The following is a 13963-nucleotide window of genomic DNA, read 5'->3' on the forward strand; positions in this document are numbered from 1 at the left end:
AGCAAAGCTCACCCAGGAAATGTTTCCCTTGTACCACAGAGGTTGTGAGGACAGCCAAGAAGCCCAAAATTCCATTTCGTCGATAAGTTAATAATTAATTTTAATACTTAATTATCTATCTATCTATCTATCTAGTAGTGGCATACTGCATATATATATATATATATATATAGCATATAAATGTATACATCATTAGTACGCATTATTATATGTGATAATAATGTGTACTGTAATGTGAAAAATAAAAGAAAGAAAAATGAGTTAAATATTCATTCACGCACTTACCCTCTGCTTTGAACGAATATTCGCTGCACTTCGACAACAATTGTCCCCCCGCAGACACCGTAGCTGTTTCTGACGACAGAGCCGTGCACCTAGGAGACAAACATGGCCGGTAAAGGGGGAAAACAGAGTCGTTCGGGCTCCGGCTTTTCGGGCAGAAAGGGCGCAGGCGAGCAGGAGGAAGAGGAGCCGCCGCTGCAGGCCATTTTAGTAGCTGACAGCTTCAACCGGAGGTTTTTCCCGGTGACCAAAGACCAGCCACGGGTAGGAAGCGGGCTAAGCTAGCTGGGATGCTAAGGCTAGCCAACTAGCTGAACATGCTGTAAACAGTGACAGGACTGAAGTGACTCTAGTGATAACTCGTGAACGTAAAGGAACAAGCTATATATAAGCACGTGAATACCGTGTCTGTTTAGTTTACCACTGATTCGTATGTGAGAATATGAGACCAGAGATAGTTCAGTGACTTCCCTCAGACCACTAACGTCATCTGTCACATTTTCACTGATGACAGGCACTGCTGCCGCTGGGAAATGTTGCCATGATCGACTACACCCTGGAGTTCCTCACTTCCACCGGGGTGCAGGAAACATTTGTCTTCTGCTGCTGGATGGCCAGTAAAATCAAGGCACACCTACTGTGAGTTTCACCAGCGCTGTGTGTTTAGCTTCTTCTGTGTAGTTGCAAAATCTTAACCTGACATTGTGTGTGACAGGAAGTCAAAGTGGTGTCGACCCACCTCTCCAAACACAGTCCACATCATCACCTCCGACTTGTACCGCTCCCTCGGGGATGTGCTGAGGGATGTTGATGCAAAGTCCCTTGTGCGCAATGACTTTGTGTTAGTTTACGGAGATGTGGTATCTAATATTGACGTCAGTCAGGCTTTACAAGAACACAGGTAAGAGATCTTCTCACGTGCTAATTTAAACCTAGGGAAGGCTGTTTGATGATGTAAGTGATCCCCGTTTCTAGGCATCGACGAAAGATGGAGAAGAACATCTCGGTAATGACCATGATCTTTAAGGAATCGTCGCCAGGACACAGGTCACGCTGTGAGGAAGATGACGTGATCGTAGCCATGGACAGCAAGAGTCAGCAGATTTTACACTACCAGAAGACACAAGGGCTAAAGAAGCTACAGTTTCCTATGGTAACCGCTCGTTTCGATGACAGTTCATCACATCTTAAACACATTTAGGGTTTGACAGACTGATGATAGCTGCTCCTGTTCGTGTTTTGCAGAACATTTTTCACAGTGGAAGTGATGAGTTTGAAATCAGACACGACCTCCTGGACTGCCACATCAGTATCTGCTCCCCACAGGTATATTTCAATACACACACAGGAAACATTGAACTCACTGTTGTTGACTGCTGTTAAATTTTTTTGGTCTCATTTCTTTCAGGTTGCTGAGCTCTTCACTGACAATTTTGACTATCAAACTAGGGATGACTTTGTCAGAGGGATTTTGGTCAATGAAGAGGTACTATTGTAGATTTAGAAATGTGGATTATGTTAATGCTATATTTGCCAACTTGTGCAGTTCTTACTATAATTCATTCTCTGCGTTTAGATCCTAGGCAATCAGATCCACATGCACGTTACCAAGGATGGTTACGGTGTCCGAATATCCAACTTGCTCATGTATGATTCTGTGTCGTCGGATCTCGTGCGGCGGTGGGTCTACCCCCTCACCCCGGAAGCCAACTTTGCGGATCAGGACGGGCAAAGCTGCACGTACTCTCGCCACAATGTCTACCGGGGATCAGGAGTCAGCTTGGGCCACGGCAGCCAGATGGAGGAGAACGTTCTCATCGGCTGTGACACCAGCATTGGTGCTAACTGCTACATCTCCAACAGTGTCATTGGTAACAACTGCACCATAGGTGAGCTCAGTGTCAGGCTGTATACGAGCTAAGTTGTATATGTTTGAAAGTGGGAGATGGTAAATAAGGTGTTATAGAAACATAGTTAACATTTCTCTTTATTGCAACAGGTGACAATGTAAACCTCGACCATGCCTACATCTGGAACAATGTTCACATTGCCAATAATGTGGTGATCAACCAGTCTGTGGTCTGCGACAATGCTGAGGTCAAGGAGGGCGTGACTCTTAATAAACAGTGTGTCCTTGCATATAATGTAAGTTACACATGTATTATAATCTTATGATTATTGTCAATGACACTGCACAACACAAAGTGATATTACTGTGAGTATGGTGGCAGAATGACTCGAAATATAAAGCTCCCTATCTACTAAGCTGTGTTCAGTGGCTTCCTGGAGTGTTTATGTCACTGTGCAGTTGCCAGACAGCCAGTGGAGACTCCAAAAAGTCACTACACCTAATCGAGAAGTAATTCTGCACATAGGTAATACCTCACTATATTACGTAATGAGGGATGCTTTCAGGTGAATCTACTCAGGATCAGTTGACTGCAGCTGGTTTACACCTCATTGTCAGTAGTTTTATAAAAGTTTATAAAAAATTGACAAAATAACATTTTGAAGGCATATTGGAAAAATACCATTACACAGTAATTTTCCAGTAGATGACAGTTTTGTGTCCGTGGCTGGACTACCCAGATATTTGATGATACACTGTAAATGTGACACTTGTTTCATGTGGGAAATGACTGATACAGATTTGAACAATGGCACCAGATATAATAAATTATCTGCAGGTTTTCATTTGTCTATGGATTGTTTTCAAGGTGGTGATTGGACCAAACGTCAATTTACCAGAAGGCACCGTGGTGTCAATGCACCATCCAGACGAGGAGGAAGAGGATGATGATGATGAATTCCTCAGTGACGACGCTGAGGTCGGTCAAAGCAAAGACAAAACCAAACAGAAAGGTGTGTATTAGCTGTGTACCGATGAATTCGTATGGGATCAAACTTGTTTCCGGTGGTGACTCAGTTGCTTTTTCTTCTGTTTTCTAGTTTTTAACCCAGCAGAAGTTGGAGCAGACGGAAAAGGCTACATCTGGAAGGCCAGCTGTCTGGACGACACAGAGGATGAAGAGCTGTCGCAGTGTCTCTGGGGTAGGACAGTAGTTGGTCTGTCCGTCTTAACTTTTATCAAAAAATGTGTAAAGGGGACATTTCTTGTGACGCTATGGTCTGTGGTTTATTTGTTTTGTGTTGGCCAGGTTTGGTGTTGAACCCAGATCCTGAGAGTGACAGTGAGGACAGTGAGCCTGATGGCCCCGACGATCCAGTGATTCCCTCTCCTGAGATGGACGATGTCAAAGGTGAGAGGGCTCAGGTTGTTTACTTACCTGCCATTGGAACTGTATGACTGCCCCCTACTGGACAAAGAACAAAACACAGACAACAGATCAGTTCTATCTTAGATTGTGTGATTTTTTTCAGTAGTTAATTTCTGAATAATGAATCAATTTCCTACTTCAGTGACACTGAAGTAACAATGACAGAGACTGTTTCTTGTTGTATGACTTATTGCTTGATTGTCATGGTGTAGTCTTCCAGTTGGAGGTGCTCGGGACTCTGCAGAGAGGTTTGGAGGAGAACATCGGCTGTGACAATCTTGTGCTCGAGATCAATTCTCTAAAGTAAGGAGGAACTCGCTCACACTTCTCTTGCTCCTGTTTGTAAGTGATTGATGCTTAGTTTGATGCCCGGTCCTTTTTTCAGGTACGCCTACAATATCACTCTGAAGGAGGTGATGCAGATTTTAACCAAGGTGGTGCTGGAGTACCCTTTCCAGCAGCAGGGCTCAGAACTCACCACTTCACAATACGTCGCTGTGCTCCTGCCGGTGAATAAGAGCAGATTTTTATTATCTGTTGACAGATAAAAACAACCAAACACATATTACATCACTTAAACATCTTGTTTTTCTTTGTCCTGCTCTCAGTTATTGAAGAAATGGGCGCCGGTGTTTAAGAACTACGTGAAGAGAGCGCAAGACCATTTAGCCTGCCTGTACGCCTTTGAAGAACACTTCTTGGAGCAGGAGAGCCACTGGGCTGCTATATTCAAGGTCAGGATCCACCAACGCTACCGCATACACTCAGTAGTCTGGTACAACATCCACTGTTGTGAAGGCCGTCAAAATGATCTCAGAGGAAAAGATATAATATTGGTTAAGTGTTCAGTCAGTTTCTGGAGCTGAATACGTGACGTTGCTTGTAACCCAGGTCCTGATGAACATGTACCAGCTGGAGATCCTGGAGGAGGAGATGATTCTGCACTGGTTCTCGCAGGGAGCTACCACCGACAAAAGCAGACAGCTCCGCAAGAACCAGGGGGTAGGTAGTCTGTGAGGTGGATCATACAGAACACAGAGCTTCATTACACAAAACACATTTATACAGTAATGGTGTAGTTTGAATGACAGGGGGGCATCAGATCTTGTTTTAAAATGATCCCTAAAGTATACTACAATATGTCTGTGATATCTAACTACTGAGAATATTATTCTACAATCTCTCACCAACAGTTATTCATATGAACCTTTTTATTTTGTCTAGAAAAGAAGCAAGGTACTCTCAGCTGGCCTTGTTTTACGGTAGAATGTTTAGCTCTGTGTGTCACACTCTCAGCTGTAAGATCCATTGATCCACACCTGAACATTTGTAACTGCTCAACATTTACTGCAGTTGTTCACCTAAATACGACTGCCCCTCTCGCTCTTACTCCACTCTGCATCAATAAAGCTACGAACAGTGCTGAATCTTTGACCGCCTTGTTTTTGTTCTTCTCCAACAGCTTCAGAAGTTCATCCAGTGGTTGGAAGAGGCCGAGGAGTCTTCAGAAGAGGACGGAGAATAATGAGGGCAAAGTCATCTGTGGAAAACTTGCAAACTGTTGTGACTAAAGGGATTTGGATTGTTTGTTTGATCCTCCACGGCAGCTCTCTGCCTCCGCTAACCATCAGAATCTGCTCTGTACAGTTGAAGCTCATACATTTTTAGCGCCTGACGCCACGTCACGCAAAAACTGTGTGATCTAAACATCAATATGCAATTAAAGAAGGGAGACCCTCCGACTGACCAGATTGAAGTGTCTGTATTTGCCTCACTTTTCCCCCCTACAACATGAAATGTATCAAAACTGCTACTTTGATGAAGTCTAAAACCCACCATCTGTCAAAAAAGATTGTGTAGTGGATATTTTTCCTACACACTGAACATTGAAAATAATACATAAAAACAAAAAACATCCAAGAGGATAAAAATAATCTGTCGTCTTATTCCCAGTAAATTTGGATTTCAAGTGATTCTGTTTCAGCTGGAAAATTATTTTATTATGCATAATTACAATGAAGAATCAACATTTAGGGTATGATTCACATTTATAACCATATAATCTTGTTTAAACTGATTTACTTTCATTACATGGTCCCTTGATAAAGCAGCGCAGAATTCATGATTCCTGAAGTTATTTGTCAAAGAAGCCTGAGTTGTTTCATGTGACCCTGACACTGAAGATGAACTCATTGACAACATAAAAGATACATGATCGAGTTTCAAGTTGCATTCATAATGGTTTGACATGTATACAGGTCTTTATCACATTAGACTGACTGAAGAAGAAAAATGAACTAGCATCTGAAGTGGTCCAGAGGTGCAAAATATCAAACACAACAACAATTTAGAAAACACAATGGTGTATGCATTGTATAATAGGTGTGGGGTTTTGTCTTTGGAATTGACTTTCAATTTTTTTTTTTAAATTTAATTTCTTATATGTGTTTGTGTTTTTCAGGTTTTATTACATTTTAATTTGTGTTTGGTTAACTTATCTCTAAGTATGTGTTTTCATAAATGTGTATGTTTTTTTCCCTTACAGTCATTGAAGAAAAGGCTTTAATTCACCGTGTGACATGATGAGATGTAGCATCTGAGCAGAGAAAATAATCAAAACAGTTGAAGGAACTGCATTAACGTCACTGTGCTACTAAATCTCCACAGGTGACAAAACACCTGAGAGTGTGAGAACACTCTCAGGTGCAGGGTCTGCAGGGTCCAGGATCCCCTGGTCTATACTGCTATCTGTCATCCTCTTTTCTTACTAAATTGGAAATGACACTGGCTAGAAGATAAGCCCCTGTGAACCCTGTAATAGCAGTCAGTGACTTCCACAGGCGTGCTGATGACTCGTGTCTGTCGATGAAGCTCCTGTGATCAGTGGGTACCAGGATGTACTTGCGGCCGTCTCTCGGGGCCTGCAGCCTCATCACCATGCCTCCCTCCAGCACCACCTCCCCGAATCCCGTCATGGTGCTCCCCTCACGCAGCAGCTCCTCGCTCTCCTCTATTGCTACCGGTTTCTCACCAGTCATGCTTTGCAGCACTACGTTCACCAAGCCCTCCTCGGCATGTTTCACTTTGTAATAAACCCTCTCCAGGAACCACCCAGAGGCCTCCAGAGGGTTGTGCACCTTCACAGACAAGTCAGAGATGTAGGCTTCGGGGCTGACCAGACTAAAGGGCACAGAGTTGCTGGTCTCAGTTCGGTTCATGGTCCGAGAGTTCCTGAAAGAATAAGTGCTATTAACACGAGTAGACTGATAAATAGACATTTTTGTGTATCTTCAGCAGTATCTACCATGTCTTGGTGACCATGTTCCAGTGTTTCCAGTGCTCCTCCACTGCTAACTTCTGGATCACACCGAAGCATCGTGGGACAAACCGGCTGGACAGAGGCTCCCCGTCTGCCTGGACCACACCTCAAAACAGACATGAAGGAAACTAAGACTTCTTAAAATCCTCCTCACACATTCACTCAGATGTTGTCATTAATAATATCTTTATACCTTCAACAGCAACATACTGGAGTCGCTTGTGGGGAGATGCTCTCAGTACTTTGACCAAATGTTGATCAGGTTTAAAAATGGGTATTGCCTAGAGTGGAGGAGAATTGTTAAAATCATCATCATGAAAACTAAAGCGGCATAAAAAAGGATTATGGGAACACTCGCCTTCAGTTTTGTTAACTCTTTCTTCTTCTCTTTGTATAAGTGATAAAACAGGCCAGAGAAGGCAAAGCTGGACCCGACACCAATCAAAACCAGAGGGTTTACAGGGAAGTCACTCATGTCTGTGTCTGCGAAGAGAAACCTTCTTCAATACACTGACTGGTCACCACAGGTTACAGTAAACTACACACGTATAAGTGTATAAGTTGTCTTTATAACTTTCTCATTACATATTATATGATATTATCGAGAAGAGAGAAGTGGAGCAAGACGTACCTGTTAAAAGTGCCAAGCAAAGCTAACACACATACCTAGCCACCTAAACCGAAAACAAAAGCTTCTGTCCACCTTGGATTTATTTCCTTGTTCGACAAGTTCCGTCACATTCCGTCAACCAATAGGATCTAAGCAGCATGCTGCGTTTGCGGTTTTTGACCACTAGGTGGCAGCAATGCAAAGTTGATTTGAGCATAATGCATGAGACTGCAAATATCATTAGATTTATTAAGTCATTTGTTTATGATTTTCCTCACATAATTCTGACAGAAAAATGTCAAGATGTGTCAATGTCTTACCCACAAATCAAAGCTCTTGTTTGCCTCGTCTTCACCTAAACATATAGGAACACTTATTAATCAGAGTAAAGCATCAAGTCAATTAAACTTCTGGGCTATGAATCTGCTCAGTTAAGTAGCAGAGGGTTGTTAATCAGTTTCAGCTGCTTTGGTGTTAATAAAATTAACCACAGGTGTACTAGAGAGGTGACAATGAGACAACCCAAAACAAAAACAGGAAAGGTTTTACAGGTGATATTTTCACTAGTTTTGCATTTTGGCTAGGGTCAGTGTTACTACTGGTAGCAAGAGGTGATACCTGGACCCTACAGAGGTTGCACGGGTAGTCCAACTCCTCCCAGATGACACATCAATATGTGTCATTGCCAGAAGATTTGCTGTGTCTCCCAGCGCAGTCTCAGGAGCATGGAGGAGATTTCAGGAGATAGGCAGTTCTGCTCCTTCATGCAAGGAGGGACAGGATGAGCATTGGCAGAGCCCTACAAAATGAGCCCCAGCAGGCCACTGGTGTGAATGTCTCTGACCAAACAATCAGTAACAGACTTCAATAAGGGTGGTCTGAGGGACCGTCGTCCTCTCGTGGGCCCTGTGTCCACTGCCTAGCATCGTGGAGCTCAATTGGCATTTGTACACTATGAATTGGCAGGTCCGCCACTGACTCCCTGTGCTTTTCACAGATGAGGGCAGGTTCAGGATGACTGGTTTGGTGGCTTATCGATAGAGGGCTATGCAGATCTGTACAGACTAGACAACAACACCCTTACTGCCATTAGGTATCGGGATGAAATCCTTGGACCCGTTGTCCTGCGCTGGTGCATTGGGTCCCGATAATGCCCGGCTTCATGGAGTGAGAGTATCTAATAGTAGTAAATCCAGTAGAACACCTCAGGAATATTATGTTTCGGTCCCTCTGACGCTGCAGCTCAGACTGTCCAGGCGCTCAGTGATGCCCCGATCCAGATCTGGGAGTAGATATCTATTGGTCGTCTCATTAGGAGCATGTCCTGACTTTGTCAGGCATGCATACATGCAAGCGGGGCCCATACAAACTACAGAGTGCCATTTTGAGTTGCAAGAGTGCCACATACTTTATTTACATTGATTTTCGGGATGTCTTTGATTCAGCCCTCAGTGGGCTGATAATTTTAATTTCCATCAAATGATGTGGCATCTTTCCACATTACCCAGTGCATATCAGTAAAAATACACAGCATGATTTTTTTCCCTATTGAGATCTGATGTGTTTTCAAAGTGTTTGAGCAGTGTATGGTTTAAAAGTTTATTTAGAGAGCAAAATATCACTGGGTGTGCATACAGTTTGTCACTGGGTTATACAGACTGACAACACATACAACAGTGAGTCTAGACTTACTAGGATTAGGACTAGGATTATTAGAATCATTTCATTCATTTTGATTCACTTCAATTTATTTATACAGCGTCAAAAACAATAAAAAGTGAAAACAGTCTCAAAACCCCAAGACCAACCTCTAAGATGATGGTGGCAATGAAAAACTCCCTTTAGGAAGAATCATGAAACCAACTCATATGGGGAGTGGGGCATCTGCTTGAGGTAGAGGGTAGAGTCTAGAGAGACTCTACAGAACTAGATGAAACAGGAGAGAATGTAGGGAAAGACTAGAAAACTATACGCACAGAGATAGGTTTCACATAATACAAGAGTGAGGGTGACGGGACATTTATAGGTGGCATTTGGTTATGTTCAAGGTCATCTGAACACTATAGATGGCAGCAATCAATTGCCAGCTTTTGAAGACGTCATGCAGTATAGTCCTATATGTATATATTTATAAAACATAGAAATAAAATTCATCATGGTAAGAGAGAGAAAACATGGACAAAAGCCTCACAATAATCCATAGAATGAGTTGTTGCACGTATGCAAGAACAAAGCAATAAGTTGGGAGATAAGAATGTGTCAGATCAATCAGAAATGAACTACTGAGTGAACTATTCACTTCTCATGGCCATCCATCCCACAGATATAGTGCTTTGTATAAATGTTTGCTCTTTGTCTCAGGGAAAGAACCAAACTGCTGAGAAGACAGTTTAAAATATTGACTGCTACTTGTAACCGTGGCGTGACACTGATGAATGCTGCCAATCTGAAGGGTGGGGTCGTGGCAGTTATGATTCGCAGGCTGAATCATGATGCATTTATGGCCACACCGTGTGCATATGATGTCTATGTGCCTGCAACGTGCTTGTTCAGTATTTCACGAGAGAGGGGAAATAAAAGTACCAAAAAAGACAAATACATTTGTGTGGCGGAATTTTGTTTTTCGGTTTTCCCAACCTGTTAATCATCTCATGGTCTCTCAGATTTACCTTGTGGCCCCTGGCGAGGTCCAGAGTACACTCACCTCTGCAGCAGCTAATCCTCTGATTGCGTGTCACTTGCGCTGATCAGTGGCGACCTATGTAATACACTCAAGAGCCATGAAGTAAAGCGTGTCACGGGCGTTTGCCAGCTTCCTTTTTTTGTCTGCCTCTCTCTGTGTGCTGAATAGCGGGCTATGTTCTCTTGGCAAACAGAAACTGACTGTGAATTCACGCCTGTTTTAAATGTGCGGTCGTATTTTTTCATGTCATTTGTATGCTATCTTCACCCATTGTTTCCAGACTTTTTTTTTTTTTTTTTCTTTGTCCAATCTGTGAAAGAAGTTGCTAAAACCGAATGTGTATCAGCCCTGCTGGGAACAGATTATTGTGAAGCATGTCTCTGTGGGTCAATTGAATTACACAGAAAACAGAGACAAATCTTTAATGGGAGAAGAGAAGAGTCTTTCTTTAGTAGCTTCTTTTGTCCCTTTATTGTACGTAATGCTCATCTTAGTTCAGCTGTTTCTTCATTCCTCTTCAGCATGTCCGTCCTTGGCTGCTGGCTGAAAGCAAAAATCTCATTCATTTCAAAGTAATGACGTAAATTTGCTTATTGTTGGAACATCTTTCAATCAAACATATGCAACCTTGCCGTTGCTGCTCTCTGATGGCGTTGCAGACACATAGAGCAATAAGTTACCTGGCTGGTTGACTGTTGCAAAATACTGCATTAAACCAGGACAAAATGAAAGGCGTGTCAGAATCTCTTCTCTGGCTAATGACAAGTTATTCTTTTCAACGTTTCTTAAAAAACTGCTCTAAATCCTCTGATATTTGTGTTAAAGTTGCACACACCCTTTGGCCTTTCCTCTCGCTGGTGAGTGAGAGCAGACAGAAGACACACCGCTTCCTAGCAACAGGCCTGATTGTTTATGCTGCGCTATTCCACTGTATTCATTCCCTGCTATTTCAAATAGTCAGACAGGCTCTGTACATGTGATATTTGGTATTTTTTAATCCGCCGGCCACGCTTGCAGCTCTGTGAGCTCAGTGATGCTTTGAGTTACATGTCTGTAGGCTGTCTAAGCCGCAGTTGGAGTTAAATGGGTGTGGGTGACTGGATCTTTGAATCATTCAAGAGAGGAGATACAGGTTATTTTTGTTAGGATGGTTCCAGTCAAAAGATGGCTGTTCCAGTAATTTTATCCATTTAGTCCTGTTTCATTGTTCAGTCCTCACACAGAAGTTTTCCAGTCAGGCAGTGTTACAGACAGTAAATGATTAATTGAAACCACAATGGGTGCACTAGAGCAAAAGTCATGGGGATCCCCAGAGAAGTGTCATCATCTTGGGACAATGAATGTCTGAGATGTTAAGACAGATAAAAACTGACCCTGAAACATTTAATCTCTGCTGAGATTCAAATCTAAACATAATCAACCAATTAGCTACAAGGGCCTTATTTACACACTACTTCAATATGCTCCTCTCAAACCAAAAATAAAACGATGTTAAAGATTTAACTGTCATTGCTCATGACCTCTTGAAAAAAGCAACATCTTGCTGTGACCCCAATGTCATTTTCTACATGTATATGAATTGTAATGAGTTCCAGCTGAGGGTACTTCATTGTTTACTTGGTACTGATTGACAACCTGATGCACAAACTTGGATAGACCCCACTTCCACGATCTACCACAGGGGTAGAGGATGTGGCTAATAGACGGATGGAAAAATATGTAATATAATACTAAATATTTACCACTCATTTACAGTTGACAGTAGTGTTTTTTTGCCTCTGTGTCACAGAATTAAGAACACATTTCTCATAAAGTTGATCTTTGCTTCCTTGGTCCAAGGTCTCATTTTGTACGTGAAAGAATAAATGTGCAGTTTACCATCTGATTATCATTTTAAATGATGAATGAAGAAACAGACTAATAGAAAACTCACAAGATAATAGTGAAAACAATATTCAGAGCTGTTCAAGTGACAATTTTGTGATTGCGTGGTTGATGAAACAAAGCAACACTCCACGTCTCAGTGTTTTCCGAGGATTTATGACCGGTCTCGTCAGGCATAAATGCACTGTGCACCCACTAACGGATTTATGCTGCTTTTGGTTTCCCCGCTGGGAAGATGATTTCAACTGTCTGAGCTTCATTTCACCTTAATGGGTTCGATGCATCTTTGTAATTACCATCACTCTGTCTGTTAACATATCTAGGGTGCTGACTGACAGCTCGTAATGTGGGTTGATTCAGACTCTTGGTGAAACCCAAAGGTTGCTTGGGTGTTGTGTGTTAAAGGCAATAATTTACGCAGCAGATACTTCAATAAAATAATTCCCATATTCATTTTGAGCAATTAATCCTTTATTGAACTAACTGTATCTGATTTGCATCATACTTCACACTGTTTTGGAAGTTTAGATTTTGCAGAAGATGTTGTTTGATTGCCTAATAGCACATATATCTAGGATGCTCATTTTACAGGGAGTTCAAGACAAAAGCAGATGGTAAACTGTACATTTATTCTTTTAGGTACAAAATGAGACCTTTGACCAAGGAAGCAAAGATCATCTTTACGAGATAGTGTTTATGAGAAATGTGTTCTTAATTCTGCCTCCTTAATGGAAGAGCCCTAAAATGGAAAGATAAGTTTTGCCTCTCCTGAAATTCCACAAGAATTGCCTCGCACAAGTCAAAAGCCCAAACATTTGACTTTTATTCCAGAGGAAGGTTATTCTGACATCCTTCAAAGCTTTCAAAATCCTCGCTGAGCCGCCCACTGACAGCAAAACCAGGCCAGTAAAGCACATGCTACGATGTATGCCAAAGCACATGGTGCCACTGCAGGAGCCTGCGCATCCAAAACAAAGCCTGCTTCTGTGTACAGCAATGTGTACTCCTCGTGGCTGGAAATGATTGGCATAATTCTAATTTCTTCACACCGTGCACACAGACTCATGAGCGCATGACGACATAGCGGCCTTCTGACCAGTGACAAACACACACACACACACTGCGTGTTATCACCTCATATTGTGTTCACCGTTCACAGGAAATTCAAGAGAGCAATGTTAAGTCTTGTCACCATGCTCCTGATAAATTATGAGCTGGATTCTCCACATGTGTGCTTCAACCACTTTCACATAGATATCGGCACTATGCACCATTCTTACCTATATACAGTAGCACTATCTTATCTTGGAGCAGAGTGTCAGCTATGACATCTGGGAACCAACTGAAAGAGACTGATGTTTATTGCTTGTACCTAGACGGTTCATCTTAATGTCTATATGTTCTTCCACCTGAAACCCATTAAAGCCAAGGGAACAGTTTCTGTTGTTTACTTCAGCAAATGTGCCAGTGCCATCAATCCATCTATTAGCCATGTCCTTTACCCTGTAGTAGGTTATGGAGGTATGGGGCCTATCCCAGCTTGTGCATCAGGTTATCAGTCGGAACCAATGCCACACTCGACTGGAATTCATATATATTCATATTCAACAATTCATATACATGTGGAATATGACATCGAGGTCACAACAAGATGCTGCTTTTTGCAGGTTGGAAGCCACGGTAATGATTAACTGAGCTGATTACCATATTACTTCACACTGTTTGTCATAGTGTTTGGATTTTGCATATCTTTGTAATATTTTATTAAAATATGGTTTTTAGATAAATGTTTAATTTGTACAGCAGCTGCAGCTACATGCAGTTAAAGTGTATAAGTGTGTAAAATAGTTAAAGTACATCAAAACTGTTATTAAGTACAGTAGTTAAGTCAAAACAAGCTGTTTAAA

General features: G+C 42.0%; 2 protein-coding genes across 4 annotated transcripts; one reads left to right on the forward strand and one right to left on the reverse strand.

Moving 5' to 3' along the window:
* The first annotated feature begins 372 nt into the window (after positions 1-372).
* Positions 373-5311, forward strand: eif2b5 (eukaryotic translation initiation factor 2B, subunit 5 epsilon). Of its 2 annotated transcripts, XM_084547017.1 has the most exons (16): positions 373-546; positions 797-921; positions 998-1183; positions 1258-1435; positions 1528-1608; positions 1691-1768; positions 1859-2171; positions 2282-2427; positions 3000-3144; positions 3232-3333; positions 3441-3542; positions 3773-3863; positions 3946-4069; positions 4169-4294; positions 4452-4562; positions 5023-5311. In XM_084547017.1, the coding sequence occupies exons 1-16, from the start codon at positions 388-390 to the stop codon at positions 5083-5085; spliced, it is 2130 nt and encodes a 709-aa protein (XP_084403143.1). In that variant the 5' UTR covers positions 373-387; the 3' UTR covers positions 5086-5311. The 2 variants fall into 2 exon arrangements, with proteins under 2 accessions (XP_084403143.1, XP_084403144.1); XM_084547018.1 differs by lacking the exons at positions 1528-1608; positions 1691-1768.
* A 120-nt stretch (positions 5312-5431) lies between these two features.
* Positions 5432-8112, reverse strand: mul3 (mitochondrial E3 ubiquitin protein ligase 3). Of its 2 annotated transcripts, XM_084547034.1 has the most exons (5): positions 7511-8112; positions 7238-7362; positions 7073-7160; positions 6865-6985; positions 5432-6791 (listed from the first exon to the last, which is right to left on the reverse strand). In XM_084547034.1, exons 2-5 carry the CDS (start codon positions 7352-7354, stop codon positions 6305-6307), a joined length of 813 nt encoding a protein of 270 aa, XP_084403160.1. In that variant the 5' UTR covers positions 7355-7362; positions 7511-8112; the 3' UTR covers positions 5432-6304. The 2 variants fall into 2 exon arrangements, with proteins under 2 accessions (XP_084403160.1, XP_084403161.1); XM_084547035.1 differs by lacking the exon at positions 7511-8112 and having other exon boundaries at positions 7238-7425.
* Between the last annotated feature and the right edge of the window lie 5851 nt (positions 8113-13963).

The sequence above is a fragment of the Chelon labrosus genome (assembly GCF_963514085.1).
Source record: "Chelon labrosus genome assembly, chromosome: 6".
Taxonomy (NCBI): Eukaryota; Metazoa; Chordata; class Actinopteri; order Mugiliformes; family Mugilidae; genus Chelon; species Chelon labrosus.